This window comes from Haliotis rubra, unplaced genomic scaffold (genome assembly GCF_003918875.1).
Source record: "Haliotis rubra isolate DU_JTF1 unplaced genomic scaffold, ASM391887v1 Scf710, whole genome shotgun sequence".
In the NCBI taxonomy this organism is placed as follows: Eukaryota; Metazoa; Mollusca; class Gastropoda; order Lepetellida; family Haliotidae; genus Haliotis; species Haliotis rubra.
Window position 1 is genome coordinate 333,141 of NW_025767425.1, and position 22,061 is coordinate 355,201.

At 42.1% G+C, this 22,061-nt stretch overlaps 1 protein-coding gene across 1 annotated transcript in view; it reads right to left on the reverse strand.

Moving 5' to 3' along the window:
* The window catches only part of LOC124259157 (conserved oligomeric Golgi complex subunit 4-like), a 33,212-nt gene that overhangs the window by 7,584 nt on the left and 3,567 nt on the right, over positions 1-22,061 (reverse strand). The window contains 11 exon segments of the mRNA XM_046693252.1: positions 713-831; positions 2,731-2,773; positions 3,049-3,145; positions 13,906-13,958; positions 16,027-16,133; positions 16,952-17,108; positions 18,752-18,874; positions 18,876-18,946; positions 19,932-20,004; positions 20,297-20,392; positions 21,213-21,327. Of these exon segments, the coding sequence (XP_046549208.1) occupies positions 713-831; positions 2,731-2,773; positions 3,049-3,145; positions 13,906-13,958; positions 16,027-16,133; positions 16,952-17,108; positions 18,752-18,874; positions 18,876-18,946; positions 19,932-20,004; positions 20,297-20,392; positions 21,213-21,327 (1,054 nt within the window).

The following is a 22,061-nucleotide window of genomic DNA, read 5'->3' on the forward strand; positions in this document are numbered from 1 at the left end:
TTGAGATGTATATCTCTCCACCTAATCCCTTGTCTCCGTAGGTTTAGTTGCCTCCCCTATATCTTGAACCAGTTTTCTTTTCATGAACATCATTTTCAGCAGAGTTATTTTCCCATCTGACTCTATTTAACACCATACCTGGTATGTAGAGTTATTTCCCCTGCAAACATTAACCACATTGACAACTTGTCAGCATGTATTTTCACATTAACACAGTGTATGAAATAAGGCCTGTCCGACCACCCGAGATGGTCTAGATTTCTGACGGACGGTCTAAATTTACAGCTAGCCAGCCCGATGGCCTGGTAGAAATTTCAGATGTTCCATACATCTGAGTAAATTCACCATATTTGGTCTGGTTAAATCCATTTTGGGCTGATAACATTTTGAAGTTACCAGCCCTGATGTCAGGCTGGAATTTTGGCTTATTTCATACACTGAGTGACTGACTGAGTTTGGTTTTACGCCGCTTTTAGCAATATTCCAGCAACATCACGGCGGGGACACCAGAAATGGGCTTCACACAATGTACCCATGTGGGGATTCGAACCCGGGTCTTCAGCGTGACGAGACAACGCTATGACCACTAGCCTACCCCACCGCCCTATTTCATACACTGATTAACATCAATTCCTTAATGGGATGGTGGTGGAATACGGTTAAGGGTGACTATGACCACATATATAGTGTCAGCAGAGTTATCTCCCCATACCTTGAGCATCATCTCTCTCATGAAGTATTCTTCCATCATGATGTAGCTGCCGATGAGCTCCTGCATCAGACGACTCAGGTCACAGCTAGCCAGATACTTGTCCAGGTCCACACTCTCTCCTGTACAAACGTCAGCACAGTGTCAACTCTATTTAGGTTATCCCCTCAGGAGAGTTTTGGTGGGAGGTCCCCAACAACCATCACTTGATGGGTCAGGTAGTCTGACTTGATGAATTGGTAAACTGTGTGTCACCGCGACCCACTGCATGGGATGATGCTCACAACATCAATCACAAGCTTGTTTAGAATGGACTCCAACCAGCCTGCCTTCATGCAACTGGGTGAGGTGAAATTGGGTTTAACGTCGTGCTTGAGAATATTTCGCTCATATGACGACGTGCATGCGTGTATCATGTATGTGTATGTGCGGCTGTTTGTACTAGCCCAGACTGAAGCTGGTTTTATAGTGCTAGCTCACTGAGATACCATGCCGCAGTGAAGCATGAATACCCCACTCAGACACAGTATACTGACTCAGAGTCGACCAGTCCTTGTTGTACCCATTAATGCCGAGCGCCAGGCAGGGACCAACAAGTACCATATTTTGACGTCTTTTGGTATGACTCGGTCGGGGATCGAACCCACGACCTTCCGCTCTCCGGGCGGACGCTCTAACCACTACACCACGGAGGCGGTCTTCATGCAGCTGATTATTGATGACTACATCTAGCTTGATTAGTGATATGTTATTGTATTATAGGTTGGCAGGACATGAGAGTGCCAAAAAAGGATGACTTCCCCTATATAGTAGTGCCGCCATATAGCTGGAATATTGCTGATTGCTGCGTAAAACTAAAGTCGCTCACTCATTTAGTTGTGCCTAATTTTCTTGTCCATTTCTCAAGGGACCTTACTTAAGGGGCATAATTCCCAAAATGTTGGATTAAAGTAAAAGCATACAAATATCTTAATCTTCAACAATAATCAGCAAGCTCTTATTGCAAAGAGGATTATGTTTCAGTTGATACTGACTGACTGAGTTTAGTTTTACACGCTTTTAGCAATATTCCAGCAATATTGGGGACACTCAGAAATGGGCTTTAACACATTGTGCCCATGTGGGGAATTGAACCCGGTCTTCTTGACGAGCCAACGCTTTAACCACTAGGACCTGCTTCAGTTGATAGATGACTTAGATACATGAACCTTACAGGGCTATAAAGATTATTTAGACATTTGTGATGATGGATTAAATATTCCAATATATCTGATTTGTTTGTTGATTAGAATCACATGCAATATTCTAGCTACATGAAAGGGTTAGAAAATATTCAAATCTGGGTCAATCAGGTGGTTGATATCATGAGCACCAACCAACATAACTTGGATACCATGATATGCATCGACTCAAGACAGCAAGCCTCACCAGGAGATACTGCTACTCACTTCTTATACGAGTGTGATTAGCTATATATCAGTTCAAACCATGATTTTATAGCAGAATTTTTTAACTACCCTTCAACACTTAGCTATTTCAAGAGTATTTCAAGAGCAACTTACTAATATTGTAACGATTCACTTTGATATTCGGTGAATCGAACCGTAGCCCTTCATGAATTCAATTCGCTATTCGCGGCTCACCAAAACCGAATATTAACGAATATTTACAATTCTTTTAAGGGAGCATGTTTTACTTGAACCCTTATGTCCTTTTTCATTGTGAGATATGCAAGAATGGAACATGTACTAGCATTGCAGTAGTGCAAGTCATGTTAGTTTGCCAAGACTGCACATGATACTGTCGATTATAACTATTACATACCAAATTTGAGTGTCATCAGATCACTGGTTATTGCTGTGACAAATCAGAACTGTCAACATGGGCTCCATATTGTACATCAATCACTTAACTACAATATTGTATTCGTGGAATAACTATTCGTGATTCAAGCATCCAATATTCATGATAATGTGATCATATTCGCCACATAGTGTATTCTCTGCAGCCCTACAACTTACGTGTTCTGTCATCTTCATCTGGAAATGCCACTTCTAAATCAGACTGTAAACAAAGTGAGAGTTTAAAGAAATACAAACACCTACAGATCCTGGCAGGACTAAGGGACACAACTCTGCACATAAGCTGCTGCACAATAGACCACTGAGCCACAGGGAATCCTTGCATTATCAAATGACAATTAGAACAGAGAATTATTTGCATCATCAAATGACACCTTAAACAGAGGCTGTGAGACAACATGCCTCTGGTCGAAAAGCTTATTTTCAAAACATCTTGAAAACTATTTATCCTTCAGATTCACAAATAAAACATGTTACCATGGCTCTCCTCTTGATGAAGCGGAGATACAGCTCAGCCCGCGTACTGATAAGCACAACCTCAGACAGCAGCACATCCAGGTCCTTTGGTTCCACTCTGTAGCATCAACATAGGACATTAACACAGGATGGAGAACACAGGATGGAGAACACAGGATGGTGGACACAAGATGGCAAACACACCCTTGTTAAACACAGGATGGTAGACATAAGGATGTGAACACAGGATGTGAATACAGGTTGGTGAACAGAATGTGAACACGGTGAAGACAAAGTTTAATACAAGATGTGAACACAGGCTGTGAATACAGGTTGGTGAACAGAATATGAACACATGGTGAAGACAAAGGTGAAGACAAGGATGTGAACACAGGCTGTGAATACAGGTTGGTGAACAGAATGTGAACACAGGGTGAAGACAAAGGTAAAAGACAAAGAAGACAAGGATGTGAATACAGGTGGGTGAACAGAATGTGAACACAGGGTGAAGACAAAGGTGAAGACAAGGATGTGAATACAGGTGGGTGAACAGAATTGAACACAGGGTGAAGACATAAGGATGTAAAGGTGAAGACACAAAAGTGAACACAGGCTGTGAATACAGGTTGAATAGAATGTGAACACACAAGGATGTGAACACAGGCTGTGAATAAAGGTTGGTGAACAGATGTGAACACAGGGTGAACACAGGCTGTGAATACAGGATGGTTAACACATTGCCTCAGTCCTCAACAGACTAGCAAATATCAAACAGTCTAGATGAAGCTAATATACCAAACTCTAGTGTGTAGATGTTGCCTGTATTTTGGTTCTATTTTGTAGACACAACCTACAAGTTCAGTTGTACTGTGTAAATATACTCTGTACTAATGTGAGGCTATACCCAATGCTAATGTGTTTTCAAACGCTTAAGAACATACAACCCGGTTCTATTGTGTACACATATTAAACTCCAACATGTAGATATATACAGATATCAGCGTATGTATATGTATCAGCTATATTGTGTACACATATTAAACTCCAACATGTAGATATATACAGATACAGCTGCATGTGTATGTATCAGCTATATTGTGTACACATATTAAACTCCAACATGTAGATATATACAGATACAGCGTATGTATATGTATCAGCTATATTGTGTACACATATTAAACTCCAACATGTAGATATATACAGATATAGCCTATGTATATCTATCAGCTATATTGTGTACACATATTAAACTCCAACATGTAGATATATACAGATATAGCCTATGTATATCTATCAGCTATATTGTGTACACATATTAAACTCCAACATGTAGATATATACAGATATAGCGTTATGTATATGTATCAGCTATATTGTGTACACATATTAAACTCCAACATGTAGATATATACAGATATAGTATGTATATCTATCAGCTATATTGTGTACACATATTAAACTCCAACATGTAGATATATACAGATACAGCTATGTGATGTATATGTATCAGCTATATTGTGTACACATATTAAACTCCAACATGTAGATATATACAGATATAGCCTATGTATATCTATCAGCTATATTGGCATGCACACATATTAACTTATACAAACCTGTAGAGGTTATGAATTCTTTGAAGAAAGTCCTCCTTGGGGTACATATAAGCATTAAAATGTCCATTTTAAATCCTACGACAGTTGTAACTATATTTTTAATAAAATATTTACAAAACAAAAAACTCGTTTTGTCTTGTGAGACCACCCCTACAGGGCCCCACCGGACCAACACAGCCAAGAGCAGGTAACTCTCGCCGTCTACCTCGTACCTCACTTTTCATGCTGAACGTGTCAGACAGAATGAGGGGAGGCGGGTGGCCTTACCCCAAGGAGGACTTTCTTCAAAGAATTCATAACCTCTACAGGTTTGTATAATTCTTTTTCAGAAGAAGTCCTCCTTGGGGTACATATAAGCATATGACAGACTCCCAAAGATATTTGAGACGGGAGTGGCATTCTGTCTGGCAACAACTAAACCCGTGGTGGAGTGAAATCTACAACCGATACGGAAATAGAAAACACCGAGCCACCTGACCGCTGATGTCAATCAGACGGGGGCGGGAACTAGAGAGCCCAAGCTTATATGTCAATTGGCTCAATATCAATGACATAAAACCCCGCCCCCAACCATTACAATGGAAGGAATGTATGGGGACATGTCGAAACAACTCCCAACCCTAATATAGCCCCAGCCAGACAATCGTGGCGAGAGGTATAAGGGTAGGGAAAGCGTAAAAAATTTAAACGCTACAAAGCCAATAACCCAGGAGTCGAGCTAATAAGTACTGCAAACTAATGCTCGAATGCAGCCCCTGTTTGGAAGAGGGCTAGCCGGGACCTCGATAAAACCCAGAGAAATTATTAGCCTCGCTAAAACTTTCTGAGGAAATCGAACGAGTACAAACGCCATGCATTGTACGAGTGAAAACACCCCCACCAAACACTCTCGGCGTGAGGAGGGTAAGTGTAGGCCACCATCCCACAAAGCTGATTAACACAGACTCCCAAATACCGAAGGCTCGGGAAGAGGGAAAAACTGTAAGCGTACAAAAATCCCCTGAATAGCGAAAAGCGTAGCCGAACATATGTTGGCTCACCATTACACTAACCTGGTCACGTGACATGCGGCTCGAAGAGAGGCATACCAAACAGTGCCCCGTGGGGGGTTCGCACCCAATTCCGTCGCAAGACGGGTTAATAGCATATGACTGGTTAAAGCGTTCAAAACGGACCTCGCCCTCTCGAAGGGGACGTAAGGGACGTATGTACACCCAAACCCGACCCAACCCGAAAGGATGGTAAGGTTAATACGATGTAGTGATATGAAATATATCGACATTGAACACAGAACCGATACCAATGACCAGTTACTAACTTGGTCAGGGTGGCAGGTCACTCTCCACTGGAGAGAACCGAAAGACCTAACCGAGCACGATCCTTAGAATGCGTGTCAAGTTGGTAATGGCGAATGAAGGCGTTCTGCTGGCTCCAAAGAGCGACAGAACCGATCTCTTCATTGAGCAGTGCCGCTGTGTATTGTCAACAAAGCGGCATCTGCCCTACCCAGTCTGCCTTCAACCCCTCGGGGGGAGGTAAACCGTATCATTGTAACCATACAATTACGGAAACAAGCCAACGAGATAAAGTGCGCTTGCTAGCAGACTCCCCAGTCTTCCCGCCACCAAACAGCACACATGGGTACCCGTACGGATCCCTTTGTTCGTTCGTTCGTGACAGGCACGGGTGAGCAATCGAAAGATTGGTCCCCGGTGCGGAAGGCTGGTTAAGGGGTGGAAGTGCGATATGAGCAGTCACGTGGAAAGCAATATCGCACTGAGAGTGGTAGGTATCCGGGAGTCGAATACGGACATGATCAGTATAAAATACTGTCAGTGTCGGGTCAGTGGGAATCGCATGGATGTACCCGACCCTTCTACCAGAGTTCACCACAACAAGTAAAGTCGTCTTCCACGTCAACAAGTGAAGTGAGAGAGACGATATACTTGAAAAATTAGGGCCAGACAGCCATTTGTGAATAAGTGGCAATTTTAAGGTGGGCTGGGTCGCCGACGAGGCGGTCGAACCCTGCTCATGCCAGCTACGACGCGATGTACGAGAGGATGCTGCCTAGGCAGAGCACCATCGAACGAGGTGTGAAACGTGGAAATAGCCATGGAGTACCCGGCAATGGTGGAGGTCATAAGGCTCTCAACCAAAACGAGGTTATAGTAACTCCAATATCCGAACTAAGTCCGCAGAATAGGGATTATGAAATCCCCCTTTCTGCACACCAGCGCGCCCCACCTATCAACACACTGAACGGGTGTCGAATCCCAGGCAGAATTGTGTCTGCAACGGTTGCAGGAATTCCGTGTGTTATACCCGACAGAGGCCAAGCCACCCAGTGAATCCGAGGATTCGGGTGTGGCGCCCCGTGCAGAGTGAGAATGTCTGGCCGAAGAGGTAATTCGAATCCCGGCGTGCGGGATCGAACACCAACCTGACTGCTGTCAAATCCAGCACATTGATGTGCAGGTTGTGACTTCGTCTCAAGAGGCTGCAGGTCACCCAGAACATCGCCCTAACCCGGTAGGGATGTATCTGGCTGGACTGAGAGCGACGGTGTCTCCAGGGGTGGGGACCCTCGGAGAGACGCCTGACGTCTGTCCATCTGACTGCGTGAGGTTGACAATTCCGCCCAGTTTCGTAACTGATCGTGAGGTCCCGAGACTCAACAGTTATCTGAAACCACGATGAGTCAGTCGCCTATGTACGGGTGACAACACCGGCACTGCGATCTGGCTATCTGAGCTGTAATAAACCTCAATTTGGTGAACACCCTTGGCACCGTAATGTAGCCTAAGGAGAGCACACGAAACTGGTAGCACGTCCCGTCAAACAAGAAACCGAAGGTAAATCTTGAAATCAGGGTGCAATGGAACAAGGAGGTACGCGACCTCGAGGTCGATTGACGTGCGCCAATCCCCTGTCTCGGCAGATGAGATCACCGAGCGCGGTGTCTCCATCTTGAAGGACAGTACCTCTATAAACTTGTTCAGCTCTCAGATGAGAATGGGTCTGAACATTCCGTTCGTAATGGCAACTATGAAATAAGTGGAGTCAAACCCCACATATTCCTGACCATTGGAAACCACCACACTGGTTGCCTACCCCAGCAAAGACTGGATCTCGGCACGGAGTATTGTCGCCGTCTCCCGGGAAGCCGACACAGGAGTGTGTCGCTCCGCCGGTGTTTGCGGCAGAATATAGTAACCCCAGCAGTCGGCAACTTAACGTTTGCCGATGCCTGGGCACCTGAGGAAGTAACGAGAAGCTCAACAGACTTCCGTATTCCTCGAAACTGTCCCGGGCGTATATGCCCATAACCGCCCTCATCATTTGACTGGCACAGCTACAAAGCAGTCCCTAGCCAGATGAGAGTTGCCCCCGTCAGATACCGCCCAGAGTCGCCGACGAAAAAATTCCACCGGCGCTCTCTCCCCTTTCCACCAGCTCCCTCAGCAGCGCTGAGAGATGCGCCGAGTGGAGCATACAGCGTTGAGCTGTGAAGGGGAAACAACGGCAGACTGACGGTAGAGTGTGAGGCCTTGTCCCGGATGCCGTGCTGGAAGCAGGCTTCCCTCCGGGAGGCGAACTCCAACGGTTCGGGTAGTCGACATGGACAACACCTGCGGCAACACAGCCGCGATTCTATCTCGCACTTGCCCTCAGGGACGAACCTACTTAGTGGTAAGTTCAAAGTAGCGAAATGAGCCGAAGCTCAAATCGACTTGTCCACTGTACGAGCCTGAACCCCGATTCCGAGGCACATGTGAGAAACCTGACAATCAAGGTTTCACAAGCACTCAGACAGACCTCGGAGCGGCGAGGTGACAGTCACACCCGGCACACTCAATGGCATCTAGGTCAATACGTCGATAGACATCAGGCCGAGACCTGAACTACCGGCGCCGAGACCTGAACTACCGTTGTCGGGAATCTGCGCCCTACCAGTGCCGAAGCCTGGGTCGGCGCTACCCACGGGGTTCAGAGAATCCGCAGAGCCGAAGCTCAGCTGTTCTAGACCGAACCCCGATCCCGAGACACGTAGGAGTAGCCTGATAAATCAGGTTTCCCCAAGTACTCTCCAAAAGCGCACTGAGCGTATAGTCAAACATAGCCTATAGCGCTATATAAATACCCATACATACACATGTATGTACGTCAGTGCTCGGGTCGGCGGTTCGAGATCGAACCCCGATCCCCAACACATGGGAGTGGCCTGACAATGCAGGGCTCCCCTGGTGTAAGTGCACGGGTAGACCTCGGCGCGTCGAGGTGATCGGCAGCTCGTCACACTCAACGGCCGCTTGGCCAGGGCATCGATAGACATCAGGCCGAGACCTGAGCTAACAGCGCCGGGGATCTGCTCCGTACCGGGGCCGAAGCCCAGGTCGATGCTAGTCCGATCTGCAGTCCCGAGACACAAGGGAGTAGCCTGGCAATGCAGGTTGCCCCTGGTGGACACAGGTAGACTTTGGAGCGCCGAGGTGATCGGCAGCTCAGTGGAACCCAGACCGGGGCGCCGAGAGGAACCTGCCGCTATACAGGTTTCCCGGGCAACCCCGACTGACCACGTGGCGCCGAGGTGTCCCCGAGCTGGTCGGCGCCTAGGCGACCGCCAGTCAGGGCACCAGGGCAAAACCTGCAGGGCGAAACCTGCATCGCCGGCGCCAGGCGCTCGTGACGAACCTGAGCCCGAAGCTAGGTCGCCACAAGGTGCCGAAGGCGCCGAGGTGTCCCCGAGCTGGTCTGCGCCTAGGCGACCGCCAGTCAGGGCACCAGGCGAAGACAGGGCAAAACCTGCATCGCCGGCGCCAGGCGCCCGTGACGAACCTGAGCCCGAAGCTAGGTCGCCACAAGGTGCCGAAGGCACACCATCACCTGAGCCGAAGCCAGGATCAAGCTGCCTGGGAGGAGGCGCGTTCTCCGAGCCAGAGCTCGGGCCGCAGCCAACCCCCCCAGATGCGTCCGATCCACCCCCGACGACAGGCGTGCTGAGCTCCTTGCGGAACCCAGACAGCACCGTGTCAATCGGGGCGGGAATTTCACCACAGACGACACCTGGTGAACTTACCTTCGAGATCAACACTTTGCGAGCCGAGCTCCTTACGGAGCCCGGACATCGCGCTATCAATCATCGAATTGACATTATGTTGAAGAATATGTTGCTGCAATAGTGAAGCAAATTGAGTCATATTTAAGTCAGCAACATTGTTTGCGGGGGAAACGATAAAGGGATTTCCTTAGAAACCTTTTATCAAATATTATCCCCCGCCTGAAGCAGATTAGTGAAAAACATAAAATCTGCGTGTCGGAAAGAATGCGCGTGAGGCGCAGAAACCCAGACAAAAAACACAACCTCGGCCTATGAGCCACGTTGTGTGTAAACGTATGAAATATGTACATAATACAACATAATGTAACAGTAATATTGACGCAAGGGCGTTTATTATGAGCATCCTTGATCGTCGTGAGCGTCCACGGCTAAACACCGGAGGCACACTTTATAACCATCCTGTGGCGGTAGTGTGCATGGCACAACGCACAGGGTGTAAACTGCAACAAACAGAACCACGCCAGTGTTACTAGCAGGAACTGTGAAGCAGCAAACACATAAACACAAGTAATAGCAAGAATAATCCGCACGGGCGATATATAAATGCTACAAGCTACAGCCATTTAAATACTAAACATACAATGCAAAGCAGAAAAAAGGCTAGCCACCCCTGCGTGTACTAGTGATAGAGTAAAGTTGAGTGATACGAAACGAACACTATCAAAATTACTCAACAACGACTTACCACAAATTCGCTGAAAAGAAAGAGAATTTAGGCAAGCCTACCATATAATATGCAAACATAATATATGAACTCCCTACTACAAGCTACCAAGAACATATAGCAAGGAAACCACGATCGCGCGGTCCGCCATTTTGCCTGCCACATGGCTGGAAAACAGAGAACCCACGGCAAAGTTACAACAAAAGATGAATGAAAATATCCACATATGACGTCCATCTAACGCCCGTGCGTAGAGAAAGGAACCATACATACAGATTGAGACTCTTTTACACTCATCGTATCGGTAGGAGAGCAAACTCGAAACGAACACCACGCACGTCTATTCAACAGAACGACAGCATGAAAAGTGAGGTACGAGGTAGACGGCGAGAGTTACCTGCTCTTGGCTGTGTTGGTCCGGTGGGGCCCTGTAGGGGTGGTCTCACAAGACAAAAACGAGTTTTTTGTTTTGTAAATATTTTATTAAAAATATAGTTACAACTGTCGTAGGATTTAAAATGGACATTTTAATGCTTATATGTACCCCAAGGAGGACTTCTTCTGAAAAAGAATTGTATATCTATCAGCTATATTGTGTACACATATTAAACTCCAACATGTAGATATATACAGATATAGCCTATGTATATGTATCAGCTATATTGTGTACACATATTAAACTCCAACATGTAGATATATACAGATATAGTATATGTATCAGCTATATTGTGTACACATATTAAACCCCAACATGTATATACAGATATCAGCTATATTGTGTACACATATTAAACTCCAACATGTAGATATATACAGATATAGCCTATGTATATGTATCAGCTATATTGTGTACACATATTAAACTCCAACATGTAGATATATACAGATATAGCCTATGTATATGTATCAGCTATATTGTGTACACATATTAAACTCCAACATGTAGATATATACAGATATAGCCTATGTATATCTATCAGCTATATTGTGTACACATATTAAACTCCAACATGTAGATATATACAGATATAGCCTATGTATATGTATCAGCTATATTGTGTACACATATTAAACTCCAACATGTAGATATATACAGATATAGCCTATGTATATGTATCAGCTATATTGTGTACACATATTAAACTCCAACATGTAGATATATACAGATATAGCCTATGTATATGTATCAGCTATATTGTGTACACATATTAAACTCCAACATGTAGATATATACAGATATAGCCTATGTATATGTATCAGCTATATTGTGTACACATATTAAACTCCAACATGTAGTATACAGAGATATATCAGCTATATTGTGTACACATATTAAGCAACATGTAGATATATATATAGCCTATCAGCTATATTGTGTACACATATTAAACTCCAACATGTAGATATATACAGATATAGCCTATGTATATGTATCAGCTATATTGTGTACACATATTAAACTCCAACATGTAGATATATACAGATATAGCCTATGTATATGTATGTATCAGCTATATTGTGTACACATATTAAACTCCAACATGTAGATATATACAGATATAGCCTATGTATATGTATCAGCTATATTGTGTACACATATTAAACTCCAACATGTAGATATATACAGATATAGCCTATGTATATGTATCAGCTATATTGTGTACACATATTAAACTCCAACATGTAGATATATACAGATATAGCCTATGTATATGTATCAGCTATATTGTGTACACATATTAAACTCCAACATGTAGATATATACAGATATAGCCTATGTATATGTATCAGCTATATTGTGTACACATATTAAACTCCAACATGTAGATATATACAGATATAGCCTATGTATATGTATCAGCTATATTGTGTACACATATTAAACTCCAACATGTAGATATATACAGATATAGCCTATGTATATGTATCAGCTATATTGTGTACACATATTAAACTCCAACATGTAGATATATACAGATATAGCCTATGTATATGTATCAGCTATATTGTGTACACATATTAAACTCCAACATGTAGATATATACAGATATAGCCTATGTATATGTATCAGCTATATTGTGTACACATATTAAACTCCAACATGTAGATATATACAGATATAGCCTATGTATATGTATCAGCTATATTGTGTACACATATTAAACTCCAACATGTAGATATATACAGATATAGCCTATGTATATGTATCAGCTATATTGTGTACACATATTAAACTCCAACATGTAGATATATACAGATATAGCCTATGTATATGTATCAGCTATATTGTGTACACATATTAAACTCCAACATGTAGATATATACAGATATAGCCTATGTATATGTATCAGCTATATTGTGTACACATATTAAACTCCAACATGTAGATATATACAGATATAGCCTATGTATATGTATCAGCTATATTGTGTACACATATTAAACTCCAACATGTAGATATATACAGATATAGCCTATGTATATGTATCAGCTATATTGTGTACACATATTAAACTCCAACATGTAGATATATACAGATATAGCCTATGTATATGTATCAGCTATATTGTGTACACATATTAAACTCAACATGTAGATATATACAGATATAGCCTATGTATATGTATCAGCTATATTGTGTACACATATTAAACTCCAACATGTAGATATATACAGATATAGCCTATGTATATGTATCAGCTATATTGTGTACACATATTAAACTCCAACATGTAGATATATACAGATATAGCCTATGTATATGTATCAGCTATATTGTGTACACATATTAAACTCCAACATGTAGATATATACAGATATAGCCTATGTATATGTATCAGCTATATTGTGTACACATATTAAACTCCAACATGTATATATACAGATATAGCCTATGATATCAGCTATATTGTGTACACATATTAAACTCCAACATGTAGATATATACAGATATATATGTATATGTATCACTATATATACACATATTAAACTCCAACATGTAGATATATACAGATATAGCCTATGTATATGTATCAGCTATATTGTGTACACATATTAAACTCCAACATGTAGATATATACAGATATAGCCTATGTATATGTATCAGCTATATTGTGTACACATATTAAACCCCAACATGTAGATATATACAGATATAGCCTATGTATATGTATCAGCTATATTGTGTACACATATTAAACTCCAACATGTAGATATATACAGATATAGCCTATGTATATGTATCAGCTATATTGTGTACACATATTAAACTCCAACATGTAGATATATACAGATAATAGACTATGTATATCTATCAGCTATATTGTGTACACATATTAAACTCAACATGTAGATATATACAGATATAGCGTATGTATATGTATCAGCTATATTGTGTACACATATTAAACTCAACATGTAGATATATACAGATATAGCCTATGTATATCTATCAGCTATTGAACTGTACTCACTTTTCTGTTGAGGTTTGTTTCTGGATCATCAAACTCTGCTGAACCTGTCGCACCTGAAGACAGACCAAGACAGATCAGGACAGACCAAAACAGACCAGGACAGATCAGTACCTCACATCACTTAACTCCATGCCAACTTCACTATGTAACACGACATGCATGTTGGGGGCGCAACTCGGGCATATATATATACTTTGATACATGTCCAACAAGGCTGATGCTGCAGTAAATATTTCCTTTCCATACATCTGTTGCATGTCCTGGGGGTGAAATGGTATACCACAGTATTAGTAGAACTGCGGTATTTTGCCTTTGATTCGGTATACTGTTATGCAATCCAAAAATTCGGCATTTTCGGTTTTCGAATGGACATTTTATTAACCTTTTTAAACCTTTTCTAAAATGTCTAGAAATCAAATCATTTTGTCAAATATATCTAGGTTGGGCTCTTGTCAATTTTCTGTATTATGATCATGTCTCATATATCGAACCGAAATGGACGGAACCGAAGGCTTTGTACCGCAATATGTACCAGACCGTGGTAAGAGCATACCGTTTCACCCTGAACATGTCCTGATTGTTACAAGACATTTAGCAACTTCACAACATATAAATATCAAGATTCCAAACTTAGCCCAGACCAATTCTATTTCTTTTTTTACAGATTTTTGTCCTCAGAAAACCTAAAGGCAGGAGGGGGAGAAAAATAAAGAAAATCACCTGTCAAAGCAAAAACCCACATGAGTTTCCATGTTAACTCTTTTGGTCTGTTTATATCAACTAAAAATAAGTTGTGTTAGTTCAGGCTTCACATTGATTTCAAGAGTACTTCACTTATAAATATCACATTAACGTTTTTTTAAGGATTATATTTCTTGAGCAGGGAAAATAAATTTTTAGTTATTTTTCTTATTCTTGATAAAATACGACTGGTGGATCTGTAAAACAAGAAATAAACTTGGTCTGGCCTCAACATCAATCACCTTTAAGTCCAATACAGAGCTTTCAAGGGAACCAAGAATTCTCACACATGGGTGGGAAACATTCTTCATGGAAACTGCACATGCCTTGTCTCCACCGAATCATTTCCATGAACCCCTTGTTTACTAACTTTGTATGTAACTGTGTAACTATTATATATAGCCACCAAACATGTCCATATTCACACTAACAAGCTAATGCTGAAATAATTAAGTCTTTGTTTCAGAAAAACCAAAACCATCAGCATGTCTGTGTATCCACCTGTAATCATTTAATGGTCAGGATGAGACCCACAATATAGGCAGTGTAGGAAAGATAGCCCGTCCCAACGTCCGAGACGGGTGAATTTTGTGGAGGACGGGTTAAAAAAATATCTAGTCCGTCCTCATGTCGGGTCAATTTTAGCAAACCAATGACATATATATAATGATTATAACCTTTTTGAATATTTACTGCCGAAGGTGTTTTATATATATTTGGAGGACAGGCTAGATTTTGGCAGGACCGGTCAAACATTTGACCTGCCAGTCCTGTGGACAGGCTAGATTTTCTACATCTTTCCTACACTGATATAGGACAAGTTTTTTTATGGATAACAACTTCTTTACGACGTTCGATACAGATTCTTGTACCGACGTCAAGCAGGAGTGTGCTTGACAACGGTACAAGAATCTGTATCGAAACGTCGCACTCACGAAATAAAGAAGTTGTTATCCATAAAAACTCTTCCTATATTGTACGTCTCAAATTGTAAAATGCCACTCAAACAAGGATGAGACCCCCCTGTACTGACCCTCATACCTATGTTCATGTAGATGTTCCTAACTGCCCCAGACCTGCATCCCTTCAGGCTTTCCTCCTATATTATGCTAACATGCCATAACAGAACTGAATACTGTTAAAAGCAGCATTTATCATAACTTACCCACTAATTCCTTGTACCATCTCACACTGCCCCATACAGTGAGTGAGTATGGTTTTACGCCACTTTTAGCAATATTCCAGAAATATCATGGTGGGGTACACCTGGCTTCATACATTGTACCCATGTTGGGAATTGAACCTAGGCCTTCGGCATGACGAGCAAACGCTTAAACCACTAGGCTACCGCGCCACCCCATACAGATATGAGGGTCCTACCTTGTGTTCATGTTCTCTCTTTGACTTAAACTGTTCTACGATTTTCCTCGACTGCCGATCACACTCCTTCTGTAGGATCTTCAGCAGGATCAGCAGCTTCCCGGGACCTTTAAACAACATCAAGATAACCGACACATGTCTTAAGTCTCCTCACAACATGTGGTGAGTGAGTGAGTGAGTTTAGTTTTACGCCGCATTCAGCAATATTCCAGCTATATGGCGACGGTCTGTAAATAATCGAGTCTGGATCGGCAATCCAGTGATCAACAGCATGAGCATCGATCTGCGCAATTGGGAACCGATGACATGTGTCAACCAAGTCAGCGAGCCTGACCACCCGATCCCATTAGTCGCCTTTTACGACAAGCATAGACGCTTTTTATGACAAGAATGGGTTGCTGAAGACCTATTCTACCCCGGATCTCCACGGGTCCACAACATGTGGAACACAGGAAGCTGTTAAAGCATTATCACTTATCATCTAATGTATAAGGGAACGTTTGATTTCGGGGAGTCTAAATGATCCATGCCATGGTGTCTTATGTTAAAGTGATGATGTTTGTGATGTCCTGAAATGTCAGCAACACCAGGTGTTGTGGCCTATAAAAGAAGTGTCTTAAACATAAAACAGCCGTCTTTTATGAGTGAGTGAGTTTAGTTTTACACCACACTCAGCAATATTCCAGCTACATGGCGGCGGTCTGTAAATAATCGCATCTGGACCAGACAATCCAGGGATCAACAGCATGAACATTGATCTACGCAGTTGGGATGCGATGACATGTGTCAACCAAGTCAGCGAGCCTGACCATCTGATCCCGTTAGTCGCCTCTTACGACAAGCATGGGTTGCTGAAGATCAATTCTAACCCGGATCTTCACAGGTGCGTCTTTCATGAAATGCCATATATGTGCATCATACTCACCATAATATGTTTCTACCAATGGCTGGTGTATCTCCACTACTCTAGCGATACTCTCAAACAGTAGTGTGATGGTGTCTGCAAACAACACCTTGGCCCTCTTGTCATCACTGTCCATATGAAGGGCAAGCTTCATCTGGTTGTCAGCGTTCTCAGACAGCTGGGAATACACAATGATGTCACACAGTGTTCACATGTTTCAAAGTAACAGGACATTGGGTCCTGTAAGCTTCAGATGTCTGTCTGACCCAGATTTAACATTTTTTATAATTGGCATTGAAATTATTAAGAAACATAAGATTTATAAACAGCAAACAAGTGTCAAATGTCACACATAACAACTTCAGTCAAAGTCATTGTGAAATGCACAGTCAGACACTGGGGCTGGTGGGTTGTAGACTTCTATCAGACCTTTGGCGAATCTGCCGGATTTGTCAGAGGGTCAGACGCTATTCGTGAACACTGGTCACATCATACTTAAGCTCTGAATGTAAGCGTGAAAAAAACTATACAATAAAAATTACCCTCATTATGAACTCAAAAGCACCACTAATTTAAGTTTGTAATAACAGCAGTTTGTGATACACATTTTGATTAATATATACAGCAAGTGTCCGGGACTAAAAAACAGTTTGTAGAGTCTGTTTGTTGTAAGTGTTTTGGTTACAATATTTCCTGAACAAGACTAAGGAATCACCTGTGAGTAGTAGTGTTGGGAATTGGTTGAAATCTCACAATTAATTATTGGTTCAATACCAACGACCAATCATCGAAAAAAATTGGTTCGCGTCATTTTTTAGATTTTCCTATTCAGGTTGTAGTTGCAGATAAGTTTTAAGAAAAAACATTTGGTTCTCTGTTGTTGTTTTTGAAACTGCACAAATTACATTTGCAAATTTCACATCCAGTGTAAAATGATTCAGTTCCAGTGTAACATAAACTTCCCAGATTCTTCAAGAAATATTCAGTCATGACTTTTCAGAAAGTGAAGTGAGTTTTCTTAGAAATAAACACGTTTTCAGGCCCTGACAACGTCCTAGATATGTTCTATCATCAAGTAATCAAACTCTATTACAGGTTCCAAAATCGTTTGTGTTTGATTATGAGAAAATGTGATCGATTGCTTGGTCGTTTGGCCACTGCGACCAATCTTCGATTATTTCAATTAATCGGAACACCACTAGTGAGTAGGTGAGCAGGGTATTACAACGTTTTTTGAATTATTCCAGCAATATCACAGCGGGGGACACCAGAAATGGGCTTCACACATTACACCCATATGGGGAATCAAACCCGGGTCTTCTGCGTAATGAGCCAATCCTGAACCACTAGGCTACCCCACCGCCCCTAAGGAATCACCAGCAATTAGCATGCGGGACACAATTATGAGATTATTTTCATTAATAAACCATTTCTACATGATTCATACCAACAGACAGGCATAGACATAGGGTAGACAAACCCAGTGAAAAACATTCAAGAATAATAAGTAACTTTGACAATGAATGACAAAAACGCTTCCAGCTAATAACGTCACGTAACACACATGCTTAATTATTTAGGAACCCTAAACTGAACACTTTCAACAATATTCCAGTATTAACACAGCAGGGGACACCAGAAATGGGCTTCACACATTGTACCCATTTGGGTAATCGTCTTCGGCACAGCAAACGCTTTAACCACTAGGCTACCCCATCGCCCACTTTCACAGGAAATGTACTGTTGAAGAATTTCACTTCAATCAGATCTGACAGAAAAATATCTCATAGGATTAAAGATAAGAAAAAATTCATGAACTACCTTTTTAGCCAAATATTTGCTAAATTTAGTGAGTCCTTCTTCGTGTTGCCCCAACAACGGGAATATCTTGAAGAACCTCTCTACGGATGCCACATCCTCGGAGTGGACAGCGGCATCAAACTTGGGAGGTGACGATGGCCTTGAGTTTATCCTCGGCCTCGTGAAGCAGCTTGAAGGAGATGTCCAGTGTGCCACCTGTCACAGATGTTCACATATTTAGTTACTCGATCAGTACCTTATTAAGTATGATAACAATTATCCTCAACATAGGTGGATCCAGAGGCTCTGTGTGTGTGTGCAGGGGTGCGCACGCACGCATGCACGCACGCACACACACACACATCTCTTCTCTCTCTTACATTGTACATGTGCGGGGAATCAAACCCGGGTGTGACGAACAATGCTTTACCCACTAGGCTACCCCAGCGCCCCTACTCTAGAAAGATGTATTCTAGCAAGTATAAGGAACTATAAAGACGAGTTGACATTCATATAAACAACTTAGTGATTACATTACTTGATACTCCTGTTTTTTTTTGTGGGCTAGTGAGAGCTAATATCATACAGTATCTTTTACCACTTGAAGTTCACAAGCAATAAAAGATATGTTTGAGAGAAACTGTTTCATGGAGAGTGGGTGATATCACATCAACATAATGTTATAATGGCAGTACAATAAGTACATTTTGGCCAGCTGATTAATATCAGTGTATGAAATAAGCCAAATATCCAGCCAGACATCAGATGTATGGAACATCTAAAATTTTTACCAGACCATCGGGCTGGCTAGCTGTAAATTTAGACCGTCCGTCAGAAATCTAGACCGTTTAGGGAGGTCGGGCGCATGGGCGGATCCAGGAATTTTGAAAAGGGGGGGGGGTTGTTGGGTTGGGTTGCCAAAGCCAAAAAAATCTTCAATGTGGTCTTAAGTCATTTTCAGAGGGGAGGTGGGGGTGGTGTGGTGTGAGTGTGTTTACAAAAGTTTTAGTGAGTGAGTGAGTTGAGCTTTACGACGCACTCAGCAATATTCCAGCTACATGGCGGAACACCAGACAATCCAGGGATCAACAGCATGAGCATCGATCTACGCAATTGGGATATCAAAAGTTTTAGAAGAATAAGAATGGCCAGATCTCCACATGGTCTTTAAGAAAATATGCGATGAACATTGATGACCCACCTTCATCATTATCAGCACTCATTCTCAGAACTGACTCGTCCAGATTCCGGTAGCGATGGATATGGCCGGCCGCCTGGAACACAAGAGGAGGAATACAGTGACAAGGTTACAACTACAGAGTGAGTAACTCAGTGAGTGAGTATGGTTTTACTCCGCTTTTAGCAATATTCCAGCAGTATCATGGTGGGGGACACCAGAAAGGGGATTCACACATTGTACCCATGTGAGGAATCGAACCCGGGCCTTCGGCATGACGAGCAAGCACTTTAACCACTAGACTACCCCACTGCCCCACAACTACAGAAACACTAACAATGTAATATTCAAGCAACATCATAGCATGGGGCAGTACAGTGGATTCTTACCTTTTCATAATCCTCATTCTGAAGAGCTGTTTGTACTCCATCTGTACAGAACTTGAGATCCAGTATATCCTCTACTCGCTCTATACAGTCAGAAACCTCGACTCTGGAAAATCAAAACACTCAAATCAACCAAAAGCAGACCCTTGTCAAAACTTTAATGTCCCTCTATTCTGAAATTTTCATTCCTTGATGTAGTAAGAGCATGGAAACACATTAACCCAAAGATCATTTTATGACATGATGACATATTGTAACCATGGTTACCGAGCAGGGTTACACAATATGAACACTTTAATCATTACACAGTTCAATAAATAAACCACTCCTCATTCACAGCTAGCACTCTAATGTCTGATTTCTCTAGGAGTCTACAAACCCACTGAATTCAAACATCAAACACATAATAACACTTCCCTACAAATATGCATTACAATAATTACATCTTTTCTATCTTATATAATTGACAAGCACACAGTATAGCAATCGATACACACTTTCTCTGTAAAAATTGCAGAAGTCTTCTTTGTACTGCCCCAGTGAGGTGAGGTGAGGTGAAATTGGGTTTAACGTCGTGCTTGAGAATATTTCGCTCATATGACGACGTGCATGCATGTGTATGTGTATGTGCGGCTGCTTGTACTAGTCCAGACTTAAGCTGGTTTTATAGTGCTAGCTCACTGAGATACCATGCCGCAGTGAAGCATGAATACCCCACTCAGACACAGTATACTGACTCCGAGCCGACCAGTCCTTGTTGTACCCAATAATGCTGAGCGCCAGGCAGGGACCAACAAGTACCATATTTTAACGTCTTTTGGTATGACGTGGTCGGGGATCGAACCCGCGACCTTCCGCTCTCTGGGCGGATGCTCTCTAACCACTACACCACGGAGGCGGTTACTGACCCAGTGATTACCTTAGCAAGGTCGAGTTTCCTGACTTTACTGCTGACATTGTCGGCCAGTGTTGAAGTGAAGGAGATCATGCTACTCAGCTGACAGGAGTCTGTCTCCAAGATCTGCAGGTTCGGGCTACAGCAGAACAAAACACAGATGTTCACAACAGCATGGAGGTTATTGCCAGAAACGTAATTCAAATGATTCTATAACTCAGATAAGCAACACATGCTTGTCCTAAGTTAGAGAAGACTAATGGGATCTGGAGGTCATGTTTGCTGAATTGATTGACACATGTCACATTGATTGACACATCATATCCCAATTGTGTAGATCAAAGTTCATGATGTCAATCACTGGATTCTCTGGTCCAAACTTGATTATTTACACACTACAGTCCATAGGGCTGGAACGATTCACCGATGCATCGCAATACAGTTAAGTTTGATACAGCTATCGTATCGTGGACTGGTGTATTGATACAAAACGATACACAACTTTTTTTCAAAACAGTATTATCTTAAACATGTTACAGTACTTATTTAGAGAAAAATACACAAGTATAATGGAGTTACTTGTTTCTTGTACTAGCCCAGAACCCGGCGATTGTGTTATTGTTAAACCCAAATACCTTGAAATAAATCATTTTAAATCATTGATACTGTGCCATTCTTTCAAGGTGTATGTATCGTGATACGTATCATATTGCAGGTAAAATATCGCGATATGTATTATATTGTGACATAGTGTATCGTCCCAGCCCTAACAGTCATATAGCCGAAATATTGCTGAGTGTAGTGTTAAAGGTCACATGCAACCGAAAAAACAAACATAACGGAAAACACAATTATCACTTATTCATGACACAT